Source organism: Apodemus sylvaticus, chromosome 15 (assembly GCF_947179515.1).
Source record: "Apodemus sylvaticus chromosome 15, mApoSyl1.1, whole genome shotgun sequence".
Lineage (NCBI taxonomy): Eukaryota > Metazoa > Chordata > Mammalia > Rodentia > Muridae > Apodemus > Apodemus sylvaticus.
Window position 1 is genome coordinate 5,425,351 of NC_067486.1, and position 22,811 is coordinate 5,448,161.

General features: G+C 47.4%; 1 protein-coding gene across 3 annotated transcripts in view; it reads left to right on the forward strand.

Annotated features, from left to right (window-relative positions):
- Nucleotides 1–22,811, forward strand: part of Runx1 (RUNX family transcription factor 1) — a 222,307-nt gene that overhangs the window by 100,787 nt on the left and 98,709 nt on the right. The window contains exon 2 of one of the 3 annotated variants that reach the window (XM_052158072.1): nucleotides 9,629–9,762. The exons of the other annotated variants lie outside the window; for them this stretch is intronic. Coding sequence (XP_052014032.1) covers nucleotides 9,750–9,762 — 13 coding nt within the window. The 5' untranslated portion in view covers nucleotides 9,629–9,749. The remainder of the gene's footprint in view (nucleotides 1–9,628; nucleotides 9,763–22,811) is intronic. 3 annotated transcript variants of the gene reach the window in all.

Genomic DNA, 22,811 nt, shown 5'->3' on the forward strand with positions numbered 1-22,811 from the left:
GAACTGCTCAGAGGGGGAGGAACTGCTCAGAGAGGGTTTTGTTTTCCTGGCTGCTCAGTGTGGTCAGAAGTTGGCAAACATCTTGGCATGTCTGGTTGGAATCTGCTTCTCCCAGGTGGTGCTGAGAGCCTCAGGCATTTCTTCTGGCTTCATCTTATCATCCAGGGACATAACAGAGTAAACCTTGTTCCTAGAGACTTGCCCACGATTTACCCTCAGCTGGAAGACAGCCTGGGGTCATTGGAAAGGTTTTGGTTATAGAATGAGAAAACACCAACATATGTATTTATTAGAGGGGTTGGGAGTGAGGCTGCAACAGTTACTTAGTTGCTAAAATATAATATACAGCTTTAAAGAAAATCCTTGAGGTCCCCAGCACTGGAGGGGAGGATAGTACTAACCAAGGCGTTGAAGAGGAAGAACACTCTTTTCCTTGGATAGTGATTGTTTTTATAGCATCTGATCAAACATGGGCTTGAATTCATTCTGATTTCTCCATCTGAACACTGAATGTGGACTTCCAGAAGGTTTTGCTGCTTTGTTCAGTATGCTAATCAGAGAGCCAAATTTGGGATTTCCAAGTGTCTCTGCCTCAGTGATTAGCTGTTAAATGAGTGTGTGAATGAATGAATGAATGAATGAACGAACCTAAACCTTTTCTATTTACTTACTAGTGTGCCTCACAAATATAATGCACTATTATAAAGTGTGCATGCTTCCTTCTACATTTGACAGACTTAAGATGGTTCATCTGAAATTATTGTTTTTCTAGTATTTTCTAAAACTAGCTTTGGTTGGGCATAAACCTGAATGCAATATGCTCAATTATCAAACATCAGTTGCCAAGAATACCTGTCACTACCTAGATCTCATTCTGTTTCCGGTCTATGAAGAGATCACTCAATTAAAGAAGGAAGTATTTTTATCTCCATGCTAATTTGGTTAATCATCACCTCTCCCTGAAGAGGGAGGCTCTGGGGGAAATGAGGCAGATGTTTGGTAGAGAACCAGGCCTCTAAGAAGGAAGTAGAGCCCACCCAACACACTGAAGCAAAAGATAGGCCAGTGGCACCTGGTGAGCAGAGAGGAGAGAATCTATAAATAATCATATATCCATAGGCCAGGATGTCCCAAGAGCCAGCTGGGTCCCTCACTCCATAGCAGCCTGGCTCACCTGTAAATGTAATCACCTTGGTGATAAATGTAATTACCTTGGTTCACAGTTGTCACTAGATTAGAGCCTTTCTCCCCCAACCTCCTTCTCTCCACCATCAGCACTTGCCGTAGACTGAGCTTGCAGTCCCTGGCCAAGGATTGATAGGTGTTGGTATGCAGGAAAGCAGTGTAGGATACAGACAGGATCATGCATTCAGGAACCCACCTGCATGGGTTCTAGTCCTGGCTCCATTTGTCATGTGCTGACATTAGGCGACTTTGTGAATGTCTGTGTGCCTCAGTTTCTTCATCTACTAAAAGTGCATAATAGCAAGAACTAGCTCACAGCAATAGACAACATTGGTTGGCAATGACGTGATGTATTACAACAGTGTCTGGCACATGCTGAGCATTATGGTCTACCTCAATTTAACTTCCATACTGTCTGCATCTTATTTAGCGTGGTCTTAGAAGTTTGTAAAAGATCTATAGTACAGCCCCCATAACTAGAAAGTTGATGCATCTCAACAAAGAGTAAAATCAAGGCTGCTAAAGCATTCCCGATGGGGATGAGAAAGCTTGTTCAATGATCGGTCAAGCACAGACCCTTCCACGTACACCTTGCTTCCCACATAGTCAATGTAAACTTGACAAGACTGGCACTGGCTGAGTGATTTAGGTTCAAAGGTCAGAGGACAGTTGTAAACACATGTCAGGACATGTCCTCAAGACGTTTTTAAGGTGAAAAGGGCTGTTGTGCTCTTGCCTTCCCAAGCCAAGATCACCATGGGGCTGGGGGGGGGTGCATCTCTGACCAGCCTGTTGTTCATATAGACTCATGGCTTGGGCAGAAGCCAATGTTGAAGCCACACCTTAGACTTCTGCTGATGCATCCAAGGTCGAGGAGAGCCTCCTTACACACCCACTCCAACTTCCAGGGCTGATGATAGGCCTGTCTTGGGTAGCCACCAAACTCCCCTTGCGTTGCAGTTGCCTGAGGAATGGGATATCTGGGCACTCTAGCTAATGTGCCGCTGCCTCTCAGTTTTTCTGTCCACTTTTCTTCTCAGTCAGAAGTGGGAGAAAACTCAAGGCAATGTCACTTCCTGACATCTTCCTTCCACAGGAGCATCCCTGACTCGATTTAGAATCCCAACTCAGCCCAACATCACTTTGCCGAGTTAACAATGAAGTGGCCATGCGTTTGGAACTAGGGTGTAGAGTGCTCGTGTAAAGTTCTAATTCTAGTAATTCATCTAGAAGTTTGTTTGATTTCCAATATGGGCTTTCTGTCTCAGCCCCCGAGGCTAAGCACCAGAGTGTAAGACCTACATGCTGACCCCTTCCCTGAGTCCAGCTCCATATCTTTGGGTTCAGTTTCCACCTTGTCTTCTCCATCTGCCTTCTCTCCCCATGGCTACCATAGTCCCTCACTCACATGTTTCCAGTCCTCCTTTTTGACTCAGTGTCTATTCACACACACCCCTCTCACTGCCATCTCAGGCATAACTGCTCATGTGATCGTCAGTCAAAATCCCCAGTGATGGCCACCTGCCCTTGGGAAAGAGGCCACCAACCCCCTTAGTTACAGAGGCCGACTTATAGTGCTTCTAGCATACCAAAAAGTGGAGCAACACGGGCTCACAGCATCCACGTTGCTGACAGAGTCTACGGCTTGACTCTGCTGCTTTAACGGCTGGGAGGCTTTGAGCCTTGCTGTCTGGCACTGCATGTCTTTGTGACGTGAGACCATCCACGGTCCTTTCCTCAGTGGTTGTGATGAGTTTTCAATGAGAGGAGACACAAAAGAAAAGACTTACTCAGTCTCTGACTGGCAACTTCAAAATGCTGCGCCCCCTCCAGCCCACACCCTGCATGCCCCTTGTCATTCTCTGTTAAGTGTGTGCTGCGGCAGGCTCCCAAGTGGGCCACTCGGTGACATCCCACATCCGGCCTCTTCCTTGGCTTGCTTTACCCTGTGACCCATCCTAGCCACCTTTCCCTTTATAATATCCAAACTCTACACTTCTTCCAGACTCAATCCTCCCATCCTCACCTCCTCCAAGCTTCCCCAGCCTTCCTAGGAGAGACATATGCGCTCCTTGTAACCTGTGGTTTACAACTGACGGTCATATTCACTGAATCTTCTGTAGATCAATCTGCCATCCGCACTGGACTATCCAGTGGTTACAGAGCCGGAGGATTCAACCAAATTCTACCCCTCCCACTCCCCAAAATGCACAGGATGGGACTTAGCACATGAGGCACGCTGGCTCTGCGCTGAGTGCGCAGTTCCTAGGCTAATTTCTTCAAATGCTTTATCGAGTGTGTTAATTACGAAGCAGCAGGGACCGACCCCTGTCCTGTCCCCACATGCACACACACTGCCACTGCTGGCTGAGCAGCGGCTCAGCGTTTCACGGCAGATCAGGTGTCTGACGTGACACACAGCTCTCGAGTTTCATTTCACTTGGTGTGTCAGAAAATCAATCTGAGACTCGAGCAAAATCCTAAAGCTCTCTCCCGACTCTAGATCCATGGGTAAATAATTCATGTCTCTTCCCCACTCCCCTACTAAAAAAGAAAACGAAAAGGAAATCTTCTCCCGTTCTTTTTTTTTCTTTTTTCTTTGTATTAGATATATTCTTTATTTATATTTCAAATGTTGTCCCCTTTCCTGGTTCCCCCTCTGAAAACCCCCTATCCCATCCCTCCCCCCCCCCTGCTCAACAACCCTCCCACTCGCACTTCCCTGTCCTGGCATTCCCCTACACCGGGGCATCGAGCCTTCTCAGGACCAAGGGCCTCTCCTCCCTTGATGTCCAACAAGGCCATCCTCTGCTGCATATGCAGCTGGAGCCATGGGTCCCTCCATGTGTGCTCTTTGGGTGGTGGTTTAGTCCCTGGGAGTTCTGGCAGTGCTCCTCTCCCATTCTCTAATAACTCTGAGAATCGGAATTATCGCCGTGCTTTTGAGGCATGAAGACAATCTGGGTTTCAGGATAAAAGCTCTTTAATTCCAAAACTTAAGATGGGAAGAAGTTGTTGATATTCCACACTTCAGACACCCAAGGATTCTTCATTTATTTATTTATTTATATTTATTTATTTTTACGGACTTTTGTAATGTTAACTTTTGTAACACTGGCTAAGAAAAAAAACGGAATCCACGAGTGTTTTTATCCAGGGGGAAGTCCGGGATGTTTCACTAGTGTCATTATTGATGTCCTCCTATTCATTTCTCCAGTCTGGTGACACTGTCCATTTGGTCAAGGAAGGACAAGCACAGCAAGAGACAGGATGGCAATCTTGAGACGTTAATAGCAGGAATGCCAGTTTCTGGTCACGTGCACTTCCCCCCAATGCTCTCCTCCCTTGGGGCTCATCACTGCAGCCATCCTTAGAGGGCGGGAGTCTTTGCTGCCCACATAGATTCTGAGTAGGCGAGGCACAAAAAAAGATGTGATCATCCACGGAGAGTCAAGGAACACCCTTCGTGGGACCCTGCTTCAAACCTGTCTTCGCTTGTCCACCATTTCTTCCGCCTCCCTGAAGTCACCTTCTCCCCGTCTGCCCATTACTCTTTCCACCAAGGTCCCTTCCTTATAAGCCTCAGAACTTAAAACACTCTCAAATACTGAAAAGTGAACCAACATATTATGAACATGTTGTGATATTTTTCATCCATTTTCCTCATCGCTCTGGTACTTTAGCAAGAATAAATGCAATGGCTTGTGCTCCCTTAATGGAGCGGCCGCTGCTCAGTGCTATAAGTGCCTCCTCATGGGGCTTACGCCATCCAGTCATCACAGTGCTGTGGTAAATTAGGAACCGCTCTCCTCATTCTGGAACTAAAGAAACAGACTAAATGGCCAGCCAGCGAGACACACAGAGGAAGCAAGGCCTCCACCCACTCTGGTGTCCCCTTCCCAAGGGTTTGTTTCCTGGCTTTATGCCAGATCTCTTCAGTGGCACAAAGCTGAAGGACTTTGATGAAGGGCTGCCTTCTTGAATAAAGGATCAGTTTAGACATAGTCATAAAGAAGTGAGGCACACACAAGCCAGTGTCACAGCCGCATTGCCTGCTGGGACTTGAGGCTTACACACAGAGGGGCATCAACCACCTCATGCTGAGGTCACTCCCCTGTCTCAAATATAGCTGAGCCAGTGCTGGGTCTGTGAAGCACGAAGACACAGGCCGGGTCCTGCATACCAGGCCTGCTCACCGGAAGGAGCGATGAGGCGGGAGTTCCTGTGCTCTCCTATCCTTCGCCCATCTTCAACACACACTAAGTCCAGAGAGCCTAGAGTCAGGCCCCAGGGCCCCAATGATGTCCACAGTGGTGAAGAAATACTACTCTACCAAAATCGATCTAGAGACAGTCTCCAGTGTGTATTTAAGTAAGCGTGTGGTGACTCCCCGGTGGAAATGCCTCACTACCTCCCTCGCTGCAGAAGTTGTCTGCAGAGACCAAGAGATCATGCTTACCGCCCACATTCTGCACCACATGACCCAGGGCAAGACAGTGACAACACTGGCCTGAATATTAGCCATTCAGATCGTCTACATAATGGAGGGGAATCCTCCCTGTGGGTGGGATTCCCACCACAGTCCAGCAGTGAGCGGGTCTTACAGTCTCAGCTACAGAAAGAACCGACTGCTGGTAGACACTCACACCCAGGACAGAACCTTAGCAAGCTGTGTTTGGACGGAGAGCACAGCCTGGGTGATTTCTGTTTCCTCTAGACCACAGAGTGTATTGAGTAACAGTAGTTATTCCATGCTTCCTGAATGTTCCAAGCCTGAACAGCCACAAAAATTTGAACCTATACGTCACCCCATTGAGAGCCCCGGAAAGAACACATGGTTTAGATTTTCAGACGACGCTCCACGTAAAGGGGCTTTCTTTTTATAGAGGCGTATTTTTAGTCTCTCCAGAGCTAAACTCTGAGCTGAATTGAATCCATACTGCACTCGGTTCTGACACAAGAGCTGAAACACAACTTTGTGTCAGAGTAATACATTGTCAACTGATATGTCAGAAAATCAATTAATTACTTTTAAGAAGCAGTTAAGAGAAGCCCTACAATGCTGCCACTTGAATTATTAAAGAATGTGATGTAAAGGGTCCCCATGTCTTCCCCCAACTGAAACCTGATGTTAGAGGGTCGTACAAAATGCCCATGCATTTCCACAGGGACAGTGGGTCCCTGTGGAAAATGGTATAAAGCTGAATGACAAAAATAGTAGTAGTAATAATAATAATAACAACAACAATAACAGAGAGGTGACAAGCCTTAAGAATCAAGTGTCTGATGGCAGCAGAGGTTGGCTTAGCCAGCTCTGCTCAATGCTGTCCCAGATAGGCTGCTCCCATCTTGAACTACAAGAAGCACAGCTCATCCCCAGGCAATAGAATTAGTATCAGAGATGGACAGAGACTGATTTGGTTTGGGTTGGGTTGGTTTGGTTTGGTTTGGTTTGGTTTGGTTTGGTTTGGTTTGGTTTGGTTCCCTTTAATGACTAAACACCTAGAGATAGCCATCCCTTCAGTCAGACAAGGACTCATAACTAGACAGTAGAAACGTGTTCAGTGAGTGACTTGATGCCAGGCGTAAGAAGGGAGATTGCTTCAGCACATACTCTTCTAGATGACAACCAAGCAGCCATGACAAAACCTGGGAGGTTGAGGGACATAGTCCTGGCTAAGGAGAGATGCTAGAAGGTCCTGAGGAGGGAGGAGATTTGTGGATCTGGGGACAGAATAAAGACCATGGCGGAGTAAGCTGAGCAGTGGTATTTAGGCCAAGCAGTGGCTGGGCCAGCTTCCCACCCGGCCTAGGGTTCTCTGCGCCGAGAAACACTCCGGCTGGAGGAGAGATCTGGTCCGATTTCCTCTACTCCGATCCTTTGACCGCAGGGAGGCTAAAGCAGAAGCTGTCAAGGTGACCAGGCAGCCATCCCAGAATGAAGTAGAGAAGACGACAGCCCCATGGAGCTGCTGGGAAGAGCTGGGCCTCCTTCCTCCCAAGCAGGGCCGCCAACACGGAGCCCGTGGCAGGCCAGTCCTCTCTCCACACACAGGCCAGCCTTGCCGGGTGGATAACCTTGGCATGGCTCCCTCTGTCTGTCCCATGGGTGCAGGATTCCTAGAACTATCAGAGGCTTAGACTAGGTCGCTCCAGCTGTGGTCGACACTGCAGCTATTCTCCCTAACACCCCGCTTCTTACACGTTCCCACAAATGCATTTGGATGCTTATTGTAAACAAATCAGCATTCACAGGCCCTGCTCCACCACGGGAGCTCATAAGCTTGGAGATAGACATGGCCTACCTGATCCCTCACTGACAGCTCCTACCACTGTCCCCAAAGAGGTTTATGCCCTTGGGACTAAAAAGTCATGCTGCCTCTACTTTTAACAGTGTGAGCCACAGGAGTCAGTGAGGTTGTGAGGTCAATGTGGTGACAAGACACCTGGGCCAGGTGCTGGCCAGGGACTGAGGGCAGTGGCCACTCAACAGGCAGTGTCCAGACTCTGTACAGTGTTGCAGCAGCCTCACAGGCTTTCTCAGAGCACTACAGAGACCAGAGAAGAAGGAGCTCTCTCTCTCTCTCTCTCTCTCTCTCTCTCTCTCTCTCTCTCTCTCTCTCTTTCTCTCTCTCTCTCCCTCTCCCTCTGTGCATGTGTGTGTATGTGTGTGCGTGTGTATATGTACATGTGTGTGTACGTGTGTGCATGTGTGTATATGTGCATGTGTGTGTATGTGTGTGCATGTGTGTATATGTGCATGTGTATGTGTGTGCATGTGTGTGTGCATGTATGTGTATGCCTGTGCATGTGTGTGTGTGCATGTATGTGTATGCCTGTGTATGTGCCTGTGCATATGCATGTGTATGTGCATGTGCCTGTGTGTGTGCATTGCATGTGTGTGTGTGCTCACTTGCAGCCAGGAAGGTAAGAATGAATAAAGAAAATGGAGTTGGGGTGAGAGGGAGATAGTAAGGATGAGGGGGAATAAGGAGAGGAGGAAGGGGGGACAGAATGGCAGAGATGATTGATGAGAGGACTCAGAGCCCTGAAGAAGCAGCTCAGTTTTATTATCAGGCTGCCTTTCCCATAGCTGCCAATGGTGAATAACCATGCCTCTCAGTAGGGCAGCCTGCTGGAGTCCAACAGTAGAGGACAAACCCAGAGAAGAATGTGGACTCTGGGGTGGGGACTCCCTTCTCAAACTTCTTCCAGGTCTATAAATCCTGCTTTCTCCTTCTCCTCCCCTCCCCTCCTTTCCCCCTTTCTCTCCTCCTCCCTCCCTTACCACTCTCTATGATACTGAGAGCATCACCAGAGACTCTGAGACAGCATAGGGAGGGCTCTCATCCTCCTAATCTGTCCCCACCTCCCCTCCTTTCTAGATTGATTTGCAGAGTAGAATTTGATATAAGAATGGAAGAGAGAGACAGAGAGAAAGAGATGAGAGAGAAAAAGAGATAAAATGAGATGAGAGAGAGGGGGGGTCTGGAACCTTTCAAAAGGCCTCATCTGTTTGCATGTTAAGAAGGTAGAAGTAACACAAGCCAGCACGAATCCATTCAAGGACTGCTCCTTGGTGCCAGAGATTCCCCAGCTACATGAGGGCAAAGTGGGTCCTGTGCAGAGCCTGGCGTTCTGTGCACACCAAGGGTCTGTGAGTCAGACTGAGCTCAGCCACTGCTCTGGGGCCTTGAGAACAATCCAAGACAAGGTGTCCAGGAAAACAAAATACATAAGATGTCTATATAGAGCAATCTACTGCCCCAAAGATAAGAAACATCTTCCTCTGTCTCCATGTGCCCATGTACTCATGTGTGCACATGTACACACACAATCACACAGGCACGCACGCGCTCACGCGCACGCACACACAAACAAACACACACACACACACACACTCTCTCTCTCTCTAACAGAGAGATCCACGGCTAGGTTCCTCTTTCTTTAGAATTACAGATAAGCCTTTACTTATCCTCAATCACTGGGTTCCATTTGATAAAAACGCCAAAGTTCAAAGGCTCAGTCTGACTGAGGGCATTTGGAGAGAGATGATAAAACTGTTTCTGATAAACCCAAAAAAGCTTCATCAATATAGATCTACAAATTGGGAGGTGGGGCTCTGGCAGTGAAACTTATCTACAGGGCGAGCCCCAGAAGATAGCAGGAGGCATTATCTGCCTGCACAAGAGGAGCAGCCCCTCCCCCCCAGCACTGTCTGCAAAGTCCAGGAAACACCTTGCGGGGTTGCGGGGGGGTTGATGCAAGGCTGCTGCCCCAGCCCCAGTGGCAGTTGGAATAGTGTTGTAACACCACCACGTTGAGCAACACCCTCGAGATAGGGGCCATGCCGACCTAAGACACTTCTCCCCGGGGAGAGACAACGATATTTCTGGTGTCTTTGTTGTTGTCATTGCTGTTGTTGTTCTCACCTTTGTTTCAGCTTAGGTCATTAAAGAAAAGAAAGAAGTCCCCCTCCCCACCATGCTACTTAAAAAGAAACAAATGTCCCTGACGATGGGCATTTTGTCCAGGAAGATGGTCTCTTTGTCCCTCAGTCCAACATGGTCTCATTGAGTAAGTCTCCCTTTTCTGCTTTTAACTATTAAAATCAAGAAATAAGAAAAAAATACTCAGTTATCCCCTAAAAAGCAGTCAGCGCCAGCTCCTTTTCCTCCCACTTTACCCTATCTTGAGAATTCCAAAGAATTCTTCATTTGTGTTTTTCCGGCTGTCCATTCCTGGGACTTTTGGGGACTGGAGTTCTAAACTTGTGGATCGCTGTCAGGAAAGGACTTTGAAAGAGAAGATGCTTCCTGGAGCTTTCCAGGAGTAATTTCTAAATTTCTTCTAGAGAAAATTTCACAAGACCCTTCTGATTTTAGGGAAGTTGCAAAAATGGCCAATGGAAGAGGCACGGAGCTGCAGAGGAGGGCAGAGGGAGGGTCCCAGGCCTGCCACAGAAGGGAGAGGGTCCCAGGCCTGCCACAGAAGGGAGAGGGTCCCAGGCCTGCCACTGAAGGGAGAGGGTCCCAGGCCTGCCACAGAAGGGAGAGGGTCCCAGGCCTGCCACTGAAGGGAGCTGGGAAGTCAACTCCTTTCTTGGAGCCCACTTGCTCTCTGAAAAGTACATGAATTATATTAGGTGTTGTCTGGAGGAGAAGGATTAGCAGCATCTTCCACAGAAAGGTGGCCACTGGAGCAACCCTGTTCTCTTGCTTACCTCAGAATTGTCCTTTTGTGTGGGTAGACAGCTCCTGCATCTCAGAGTGCTCCAGCATCTCAGAGTGCTCAGAATCTCAGGGTGCTCCTACATCTCAGAGTGCTCCAGCATCTCAGAGTGCTCCAGCATCTCAGAGTACTCCTGCATCTCAGAGTGCTCCAGCAGTTCCAACTCAGTCTGGTCTTCTTTGTAATGTGTTGAGAACAGCATGGTTTCAGACTTGGCAATGGAGGAAACAGAAGCACAGAGAAAGTAGGGAATCTGCAGAGTCGCACACGGTGTTACCACACTTAGCCATGGAACTCATGTGATGGAGTGTGTCCTCAGACAGACTTCCCTCCGGGTCAGAAGGTTTCAGACGTGTTTGTAACCGGCAGCCAGAAGGCCTTTGCCATGGCTGATCTTTGGGAAAGCAAGTGTTGCCACCCTGGGCAGCATTAGGTCACTGCCCAGTATTTAATCTTCCCTTCTTTTCTTCTTTACTAATGGAGACTGCCCTGTGGCAGAAACCTGAGGTTGTTTTTGAATTTTGAAGTCCCCCTCTTCTCCTGCCCCTGAACTTTGGAGGCCCGGCCTATTCTGGGTCCCTTGCCCTCCCCTGAGCCTCCAAAGGTTACACTTGGAAGTCCTGACCTTAGAGTTGAGGTTTCCACTGAAGGGGCGCATAACCCTCCCGGCTGGTTTTGAATCCACCATCAAAACCTAATAAATAATGGATACTAATGACCGCGCTGAGACACCTATCTGCATTGTCCTCCCACTGAAGTCAGAGAGAGAATCGAGGCTGCTCCCTAAAAATGGCATATGGCTCTCTAAATAAAGAGCTGTAATGCATTTTATATTTAAACCATAAGGCCATGGGCTCAAACCCAAGTGGAGATGGGCTCTGCTCCTTAAGTACCATTCTGGAAAAGTCATTGAAGTATCTCTCCAGCCCGCTGGGTTCTGTGTTGTTAAAACAGCTCATTTCCTTAGACACGCGGCTAGTGCGGGACTCTTGGCACGTCCGCTTGCTATACCTGGTGGGATGCTGTCCCCAGCAAGCCAAGCAGTCCTTCCAAAAAGTCATCTCTAAGAAACTTCTGGAATTAGGGAGCTGAAGAATGTTGTTTTTAAAATGTTCATAATTCAAAGATCATCTGCTCCATTCATGGAGAACTAAAGACAAGAGCCTGAGTTCAGTCCCAGGGCCATGAGAGACAGGCATGCGCTGCAGCCCAGAGAGGTGGGAAAACGCAGATCCCGGGGATCACTGTGAGTTCTAGGCCAGTCAGAAACTCTGTCTTGATAGCAATAGGATAGCATCTGAGGAGTGACTCCTGGAGTTATCCTTAGTTTACACACACACACACACAAACACGTGCACACATAAACATGCACATATATGCACATGCAAACATGTTCACACACATACACACATACACACAAATATGTACACACAAGTATATACACACATATACATACACACATACACATGCATATAAATATGCACACACAAAAATGTACACACATATATACACACAAACACATACAAACACACATACACACATGAAAACATACATGTACATAGACACATGAGAGATGTGTCACTCTTCTCCAACCTTGGGCAAGTCCTTTAACCTCTTTTGGCCTAGGAGGATATCCCTAACTTATTGACTTTAGATTAAATGAGATAGTGTGGCAAAAAGCATCTGGCTGTGATGCTCAGAATAGCTCAGAAGATACTGCAGACCGCCAGTGTTTGGCCACACACATTGGCTTGGCTGACAAAACCCCATCAACATAAACAAGGCTTTTATTTCTAAGACCCCACGACTTTCTCTGTCTTTACTTACTTGAAGCACTTGATGGATTCCCAAGGTTAAGATCAGAAGTCCCAGCTTCTTCTTCACGGACCCCAACCTATCAGACCCCAGCATTAGTGACCCAGGGCCCCCAGAGCCTCAGCAGGCTCTCTGTGGTGGGAAAGACAAATTACTTCTTTGGCCTACTAAGGCAATGCTGTCTGTACTTAGGTATTAATCTTCAAAACACAGACAAGAACCATGGTTATGTTTGAGTGTCTAAACATCCATACAGAGGGAATTGAGATTTTAGGAGGGTTCTGCCACCCGTTTCTTATTTATTTATTTATTCATAACACAGTGAACATTTCTGGAATGAAGAGGGGGCTTTGCTCTTGCCCTTCTGCTGCAGAGTCATTTAAGGTGCACGTACTTAGGACCTGAATGTTCCAAAATCTTAAAAATCAATAAGAAGAGGATGTTTTTGCTATAGAAGTTTTATTTTTAACTTCTGCAGGGGAAAAAAAATTTCCTTGATGAGCTTCAGGTGACCCAGCACTTTCTAGACATCTACCAATGCTCTTGGTTCCCCTTGATCTGCTACTGCAGACTGTAGAAATCAGAAGGGCCTGGTCTCCTGGCACATTCTCTGTACTGTGGGGAGTCCATGTGCTGTTGTTGTGCAATGTCCTAGCTTGAGTAAGAAAAATTCCTTTGTTGTTGGTGGTGTGGTAAACTGGGGTCTCCCTGTGTAGCCAGAGCTCACCTCAACTTCCATGTTATCCCCTCGTCTCAGCCCCCCATGCGTTGGCAGTCTCTGAATGGACTGCTGCCCATCTGTGAACACGTCCACATAAAAACAATGGTGGTGGTAACACTCTGACTAATGTGCATGTTGATTTGTTCTCTTATCTTTGGGCCTCAGTCTTCACTACAGACATACTTTAGGGACCAGACCTAGTCAAAAAATATGAATATGCAAGTCTGTGTAAGGAGTGGGTTGAACCTGGAGACTAGTCCTTTACCACTCTGTCTGGGCAAGGTGGAAGGAATGGACACTATCACTTCAGTCATGGGATGAAAATCACCATCCCGGACATGCCTAAGGAAAAAGGAAGAGAACAGAATCCTCCTGTGAGCTGGGTTAGAGCGGAGGGATCTTTCCCTCCCCCTCACCTCCTGTCTGTGTCATCTGCCATTCAGCTAAGAGGGGTCCAGTCTTCCTCCATAACTCAGCCTGTGCTAGAAGGGTTCTCTTCTTGGCTTCTGAGGGGACTTTGGGGGCTTCTGCTAAAAAGGGTGTTTGACTAAACGAGACTGTCACCCTTTTGTATGCTATACAATTTCCGTTCCAAGAAAAAGGACTTGGGAGGCAGAGGCAAGAGGATCAGGAATCCAAAGTTGTCCCCAGCTACAATGTTAAGTGTCTACCCAGCATGAACTGCCTGAGACCCTCCCAACACACAACCAGAGACCCTTCCCAACACACAACCAGAGACCCTTCCCAACACACAACCAGAGACCCTTCCCAACACACAACCAGAGACTCTTCCCAACACACAACCAGAGACTCTTCCCAACACAAGTAGAACAAGGTGACCTCATCTACAGTATTCTGCCTGAGACCCTTCCCAGCACACAACTGGGAAAAGCTGACTCCCTCTACAATATTTTCCCCTGACATACGGGATGCTCCTAAGCTTACAGAACTACTTGGATTTGAATGATAAAAGATTAAAATTAAAAACATAAGGTCCACACTTCTACAACTATCTTGCTTCAAATTCCTCTTACAACTTATTCAAAAGGGTCGTGCTAAGCAGCGGTGCATGTGAAAAGTTACCCCTCAGAGCGGACATCTTCACATGTGAAAAGTTACCCTCAGAGCGGACATCTTCACATGTCCATCCCCTTTGCGGGCATTTAAATTGTTAAAGTGGTTAGAGAAGGGGTGGAAGGGGGCGTGGGCCAGCAGTAAAATGTCTGTGTCTGCTTGGCCAATGGTCACACTAGAAGAGGGCTTGAATTCAGTTTGAGGTCATTTGTGGTTATGTGTGGGCAAACATCTGTTGCTTGGCTGTGGCTATTTTTAAAAAAATAAAACTACCTACCCTGAAAGAAAAAGAAAAGAGTGCAAAATTCTTCAAATGTTATTTTTGGTCTTCGCCATTTTTAATCACTTTGCGCCTGCTTCTGCCTCTGTGGCTGGCTTTCACTGTGCCTGGAAATGGAAGCTGAGCACCAGATAACATCTGCTCCCAGAAATGCCTCTCCTCCTGAGTCACTCTTTTTCCCTCCAAGAAGCTAAGCTCCAAAGAATTCCTGCTGTGTGCTCACTGGGGAAGGTAGTAAAATTTGCTTTGTGTTTTACAAGGAAGATTCAGAGGGCAGCATGGTTCTAGGCAGACCTGAGACAATCTTTATTTTATTTTTTTAAAGCTTGATTCTGGCTTAACCATTGCCTGAGAGGGAGATGGAAGGGTTGAGTTTTGAAAGGACTGACCTCAGAAATGTTCACTCACTTTGGGGCAGGATGTGTGGCCCACAAAGGTGTGAGCATTTCCTGAACCTAAGGATGTGTTACTAAGTCAACATCAAAGTGTGTAAGTAGGCCTATACAGACTTAGTGATCTTATGACATTTTAAATGGAAACGCATATGCATATACATATTAGCTATGAGAACTGTCACTCCTACCGTGGCTGGCTTCTTCAGCTGCGTTTTTCATTTCATAGATATAAAAGCAAGCAAGCAGGATAGATAAGGCTTGCAAGGCTATTTCCCGTAAAACTGTTTTCAGATGGGAGAGATGACTCAGTGGTTAGCACTGTTGGCTGCTCCTGCCAAGGACTCAGATCCTCATCCCAGCACTCCTGTCAGGCAGCTCAACTCCACCTGTGACTCCATTTCCAGAGGACCTGGTGACCTCTTCTAACCTCTGGAGGTGCTGCACTCCTGTGAGCATGTTCCCACACAGACGTACCCACATACATATAAAATAAGAATTAAAAATTAAAATCCTCTTGTCGGGACACTTCCACCCCCTCCCCTTCTTCCTCCCCCTCCCCCTTCCTCCTCCCCCTCCCTCTTCCTCCTCTCCTCCCTGTTCTCCTCCCCCTCCCCTTCTCTTCCCCACTCCCTCCTCCTTCCCCTCCCTTCTCCCTCACCTTCCCTCCCTTTACTCCTCCCCCTCTCCCTCACCTTCCCTCCCTTTACTCCTCCCCCTGCCCCTCCTCCTCCTCCCCTTCTTCTTCCCCCTTCCCCTAACCCTCCCCATTCCCTCTCCTCCCCCTCCTCCTTCCCCTCCCTTCTCCCTCACCTTCCCTCCCTTTACTCCTCTCCCTGCCCCTCCTCCTCCCCTTCTTCTTCCCCCTTCCCCTCTCCCTCCCCATTCCCTCTCCTCCCCCTCCTCCTTCCCCTCCCCCTCCCTTACCCTTCCCTCTCCTTACTCCTTCCCCTCTCCCTCACCTTCCCTCCCTTTACTCCTCCTCCTGCCCCTCCTCCCTTCCCTCCCTTTACTCCTCCCCCTGCCCTCTTTCTCTCCCTCCCCCTTCCCCCTCCCCCTCCCCCCTCCCCTTCCCCCTCCTGCCTTGCTCTCCCTGCAGCTCCTGCCAAGGTTCTCACCACACATTACCAAACTACCGCACTGAACTGAAGTACGAAGGGTGTCATGGGTGTCCTTTGGCTGCTATGGCTAACAAAGAGGCAGTCTGAAAACCTCTTCATGCTGTGTTCCAGATAACCACGCTGTAGGAATTCCTACTCGAGACAGAGCACCAGCAATTTAAAAATTGTGGCCTATGAGAAGCAGAGCATCCATTCCTACCTGGTATCTATCACTGAAGCCCATGGGCACTAGCAAGATGGCTCCACGGGAAGAGCACGGCTGCTCTAGCACACACACACACACACACACACACACACACACGAGCTCTCGAGCATCCCTTGCTCCAGTCCCCAGGGATTCAGTGTCCTCTGGCTTCTGTGTGCACTGCGTGCATCTGGTGCACACACATACATGCAGGCAAAACACCGGGACATATACGTTATTTTTTTTAAAAGATAATAATCCATCCCACAAATCTTGTAGGGAACTAGCTCAATCCTTCCTGTGATGTCCTTTCAAAGTGCTAAGGAGCCAGCGTTGTCTCACAGGCTGAGCCATCACAGCTAGTGTGTGTGAAATGGCTGTCAGATGCATGGTGACAGTAGGAGCCAGCCTCCTGCAGCAGTCACTGGAGCCCTGCACTTGGGTTCTTCTGCTTTCTACCATGTGATGCTGTAAAGAAGACTTGAAGTTCACCACTCAGGAGGCTAGAGCAGGACAACCTCCAATGTGTGAGGGGGGGGCGCGGGGGGGGGCTAGCCAGGGCTACAGTGTAGGAGTGTTTCAGACAACTATTATTAAATAAAATAAAACACGGAAAACTGTATGCTCAGAGGGAAAACCTAAGTCAGGGAAGAGAACTGTGCTTCGCCTATAGCAGGGATGGAATGGCCCCCTGGGGCTGCAGGACGGGTGTCAATGCGGCTGTGGTCAGCCTTGATGGCCTGCCTGCCTGTTCTGTAGCCTCGCGGGTCTTGCTCCAACCAATACAGTTGTCCCGGGTCACAAGCAGCCACTGACACCAGCAGCCAGGCAAACCACCGAGACGTGCTGTAGGCCCAGGACATGCACAGACTTTTGAAAATATGATTTAAAATAAAAGAGATAGAAAATATCTAATTTTGTATTGACAACAGGTTTGAATAATGGTTAAATAAACCATTATGAAAGTTACTGTTGGGCTGGCAAGATGGTTCAGCAGATAAAGGCGCTTGCTGCCAAAGCCTGGCGACTTGAATGTGAGGGGGAAGCTGAGAAGCAGAAGCAAGTCCCAGGAGTTGTTCTCTCTCCTCCTCCACACAAGCTGCAGCACGCATGCCCACATGATACACAAGTGAATTAATCCTAATTAACTAACGTGTTAGTCCGCTAATGCCGCCTGCTTGTTTACCAAAGTACAAAGCGCTGGCTATTGAGAAAGTCTAGGCCACACGTGTTGTTTCTGCAGAATGGAGGGTTCCCGGCCTGTTTACATATGCCTGGTTTGGACACAATGGCGCATGCCTGACAGGCTCCATGCCTCAGAAGATCCGCTGTGTCCTGGACACATCTTCCGGAAGTTCCAACAGGGAGGGAAACGGCTGCTTATGGGTACATTCTGATTTCCCCTCCAGAGTATGTGCCCAGTGAGCTTGAGGCCACAAGATAACCTAAAAGAATGAGGAAAGGAGGGAGGGAGGGATGGAGGGAGGGAGGGAGGGAGGGAGGGACAGAGGGAGGGAGGGATGGAGGGAGGGATGGAGGGAGGAAGGGATGGGGGGAGGGAAGGAGGGAGGGAGGGACAAAGGGAGGGAAGGAGGGAGGGAGGGACAGAGGGAGGGAGGGATAGAGGGAGGGACAGAGGAAGGGAGGGATGGAGGGAGGGAAGGAGGGAGGGAGGGAGGGACAGAGGAAGGGAGGGAGGGACAGAGGAAGGGAGGGATGGAGGGAGGGAAGAAGGGAGGAGGAGGAGAAAGGGAAGTAGAGAATCAATCCCTGTTTTAGAGATAGAGTCTCACTGTGTAGCCCAATCTAGCCTAGAGCATGTAGCCCAGGCTGGCCTCAGCTTCTGCCTTCCCAGTGCTGAGATTAAAGGTGTGCACCACCACACTCAGCAAGAGAAAGCCATATAAGGGTACCAGTCCCACCTCCATGCTCTGGTCTTTATCCAGTGTCCTTCCAAAGGCCCGGAGCTTGACCATCCCACAGGGGATTAGGACTCTGACAGAGGGCTTTCCAATCAGACACCAAATACTCAGCCCACTGATGACAGTTTAAAGAGCCCTGTCTGCGATGGCTTGCTACAAATCCATATTTTATAATGTTATCTATGAAGAGCCCTTCAGTAGTCTGTCTAAAAGGTTGTGCTGGACACATTCTTGGTTGGAGACCCAAGAGTTTCCAGGGACCTTGTCAGCTGTAGGTCTTGGACTAGCAGCCGCCATGACATCACTGGAAGCTTGTTGGAAATGAAGTCTTGGGCCTCGCCCCAGACCTGCTGAGTCAGCAGCTCTGGGAAAGAAGAGCCCTGGGGCTTCCCATCACAGTTGTTTTATGCAGTGGTATCAAGGAATTGAAATATGAGTTAGACAGCGTCACGGACAAGGTGTACAAACATCCGGGGTCCACGTGTGAAGTGTGCATCCGGGGTCATGAGGGGGCATGACTCAGAAGAGAATATGATATTATAGAGTGTCTTTGTAGGGGCTCAATAAAAGAACTTCTGCTCCCTTGGGGCCCAGAACAAACTGTGTGCTAGACAAAGCATGGAGAGTCAGAATAGCAGGCTTACCACAATCAGAACTTTTGGAAAATGTGGCTTGGTGTGTGGCTTCCGACTGCTGGTGCCCTTACCCAAGCGCAGGCAGTGTCTCCTGAGCCTATCAAGAGAACCAAAGGTCAGCGTGGCTAGTTTTTTCCACTGCAATCAAACCACGAGTTTAAAAACCTCAGTTCAATGAACACCCAGTTATTAGCTCACAGTCAGCGCGCCCGCTAGTCTCCCTGGGCTCTCCATGAAGAGGTTGGCCAAGCTAAACTCTTCACTTGAAGCTTTAGGGGGTCACGCAGGTAGCTGGCAGAAGGCAGCTCCATAAACCTCAAGCATGACAGGCCCTGCTTCCTTGCGGGCTGGCTGCCAGGGCGAGGGTCAGAGTATTAGGACAGCTCTCTCTCACTTACACACAGTCTTCTTCAGTGCAAGCAGCAGCTGCCTTCACTCCAGCCCCGGGGAGAAAACTTACCATTTTTAACTGCCTCCTTTGCCTGCACTGTACCAACTGGGACCTCCTCTGCTGGCTGACTCTCAAGACCAACTGATTAGCAACCTTAACTACTGTGAAAAGCTCTCTCTGTTCCCAGTTCCACAACCAGTTCATTTGGGGCTCCTCTCCCTCACTGTCCTAGCTAGGGATGGGCAATCTTAAAGGTCTATTTTAGGATTCCTCCTCATAGACTTTCTTCTGCTTCCTAAGTTGCTGGCAGGGTAATTGAATCTCTCATGGTAGAGGATAAATGGGGGTGTGGAAAGGGGCCAAGGATTGCATACTGAGGAATGTTGTTCCACATAGAAACCTGAAGCCAGGGCAAGGTGGCCTCTCGCATGCCTCTCACCAGCCTCGCCCTCCATCATTCCAATAGCTGAGACACCAAGCATAGTTCAAAGATCATCTGGGAGGCATGGAGACCTTGATGAAGTCTGAGGGTGCTCCATGAGGGGGAACCTAACCTGAGCAAGGAACCTGACACATCCTCCATGATCACCACAGGGAGGGTGCATCTTAGCCCTCAGCACTGAGCTGGAGAGCTTGCACTGGGTCAGCCAGTTTCCCCGTGTCTCAAGCTGATGTCACCCAAGCTAAGAAAGTTCATAGCAGTAAAACACAGACTTCTCCAAACAGTCACCTTTGCCAGGGTTTTAGAATAAAAAAAAAAAAAAAAAGAACTTTGGCTTTTCTCTAAGACTTGTCGAAGTCTGAAGTGCATACACAAATACCTGCTCTCTGTTCTGCTGTTCCAGCGTCTCAGCCTGGCGTGGACAGGTGGCTCTGGGTCCCAGGAGAGAATATCCAGGGGGTTCGCTCCACCTGCTCTCTGGAATAAACTTACCTGGTCTGATCAGTCTTACTGGGTCGATCTCTTAGGCCCAATCCTCACCAGATAGAATTAGCTTGCCTTAACTTCAGAGTCCATTTGTTATTTCTTACGTCATCTTACCTTAATAATTTGTGCAAATTGTTCTGTCCCTACTCTGTTCAAAAAAAGAAAAAGAAAGAAAGAAAGAAAAGAAAACTTTATGGAGCTATTTTATGTCCTTGTAAACCACGATCTTTTAAAATTATTTTAGGGATGCTCCTTGGAGGCCACACATTTAAGTCACTCACTCTTTCATTAGAAGGCAGGCCTGTAGAAGCCTTTCTTATTTTATGTGTTCTTTTTTGCTTTGGCAAAAAGTATATGATGAGGGAGCTGCATATCTTGTCCTCCTGCCTATTTAAGTAGCATCTGGAAATCTGAACTAATTAGCTCTCTTCTTCTTCTTCTTCTTCTTCTTCTTCTTCTTCTTCTTCTTCTTCTTCTTCTTCTTCTTCTTCTTCTCCTTCTCCTTCTCCTTCTCCTCCTCCTCCTCCTCCTCCTCCTCCTCCTTCTCCTTCTCCTTCTCCTTCTCCTTCTTCTCCTTCTCCTTCTTCTTCTTCTTGTCAATGTTGTTTATACACCATCTTGTCCTGCTGTGGAATATGTCTCCCCAGATCCTAAAGCTTTAAGAGCCACCATATGCCCTTGTCGCTGGGTGCTGACTGCTGTCCGTGTACAAAGCTAAGGGTAATTTCTAACTCACATCATCTGTAAATACCCCAGGGGAAGAACACCGTTTTCCTGTGGGCTTTCCGGTACCTTGGAAGCAGCAGAATGCAGGAAACACTTCCATCCTGGGATCTTAGCATATGCTGATGATTCCCAACAATATTTAAGGCTGTGCCATTTCAAGAATGAGTGATGTCGTTGAAAACAAACTGCTTTCCTAGCGGAAAAAGAAAGAAAGCCAGCAAGGGTCAAGTGTTTCTGAGATGTCCTATCACTAAAGGAAAGCACTGGAACACGGAAGCACCAGCTAGCTTCTTTTAGAAAATGTATTCTGAACTGTTTATTTGGATATAAACACAGACTTTAAGGAAATCAATTTCTTTGAATGATACTCAGATTTTTTTTTTTCTCCTTAGGTTCAGTTGCTGCCATGTTACTGATTTTAAAACCATTTTGTATTAAGCTGGGATTTGGTTTTAATCTCACCTGGAGTTCTGAGTCATCCCCAGAGCTTTAGTAGATAATTCACGTGTGTTCATGCATGCAGCTAATTCACAAGTGTTCACGCATGCAGCTAATTAATTCACAAGTGTGCTCATGCATGCAGCTAATTCACAAGTGTTCGAGCATGCAGCTAATTAATTCACGTGTGTTCATGCATGCAGCTAATTAATTCACGTGTGTTCACGCATGCAGCTAATTAATTCACGTGTGTTCATGCATGCAGCTAATTCACAAGTGTTCGAGCATGTGGCTCAGAGCGACTGAGACACAGGGAGCCGGCATTCTGAATCCGGCATGGACAGAAAGCACACGAAGCCACATGCTGGACAGATCACAGCTCACTTATTTGGTGATTTACTATTTTATTTTCGTGCCAATGATGATGGATTTATTTGGACCGTGATATAAAACTCCCAATGCTCAAAAATATGGCAAGCAATGAAATAAGAAAAATAAAAGAATTCAGTGGAGAATCTGTTTTTTAAAGCTGGCATGTATTGTAATTAGAATGAAAATTTTATCTTTCAGTTTATTCATTGTTTTTTATTTTTCTATTTTCTTTTTTTATTTTTTTTATTTTCTATATTCTTTGTTTACATTCCAAATGATTTTCCCTTTCCCGGTTCCCCCCTCCCTATAAGTCCAATAAGCTCTCTTCCTTCAGTCTGCCCATTCTCCAATCAACCCCCTCCCACATCTCTGTCCTGGCACTCCCCTACAATGCTGGATCAAGCCTTTCCAGGGCCAGGGCCCTCTCCTTCCTTCTTCTTGGACATCATTTGATATGTGAATTGTGTCTTGGATATTCAGCACTTCTGGGCTAATATCCACTTATCAGTGACTGCATTCCATGTGTGTTCTTTTGTGATTGGATTACTTCACTTGTCTTCCTATTTTCTGTTATCTTAGAATACATACATACATAAAGCAAATCCTAGAGAGGATCATGGTGTGTTAGGTTCCAATTTATAATTTTTATGAAATACATATTCATCTACATATATGTGCGGCTTTTCTATTGATGTGTTTCTATATATACTTTATGATATCATTTTGCCAAATAATTAAAGCTTCTTTGCTGATTCAAATGTACTTAAAAGGAGCAATCCATGTTGTAGCTGTCATACCACATAAAATACCCCAATGAAATCTTAAATGATACCTTCAGCTCTGTGGCGTTCACCATTCACACATTCTGCTGTTATTAAATGACTGTGTGACTCTCTGAAAAAAAAAATATGGCTTGGCTTCTATCAGCTATGACAGAGTTTATTACACTTGTTACAGCAACCGTGATGCAAAATTTTATGAGGGTAAAATGTTTACTAAGCACCCCGAATTTTGTGGGAAAGGGAGAAATATTTTCAATTTATTCCTTGTAAGGGGCATGGGGGCAGGAAGGGTATGAAGTTAGAATTGAGTGTCCCCACAGCACAGCATAGAAATATTCTGAGAGAGAGGATTCGATTCAGTGCAAGAATTCAGGAGTTTGGTCCTCCTAGTAAACAAATGTGACAAGTGAAATAATCATGCAGGTTCTTCAGAAGGAAGAAAAGTGTAAGTTCCGATGTCGAAAGCCAGGCAGTGTGGACAGCTCAATGCCTGTATAGATTGGTCTAGAGATACAGTAGGATATACTCTCTGAACAGGAGGAGGGGCAGGGAGAGGAGGAGGGGGAGGAGGAGGAGGAGGAAATAACTTTAAAACTGTTACATGCTTAGAAACT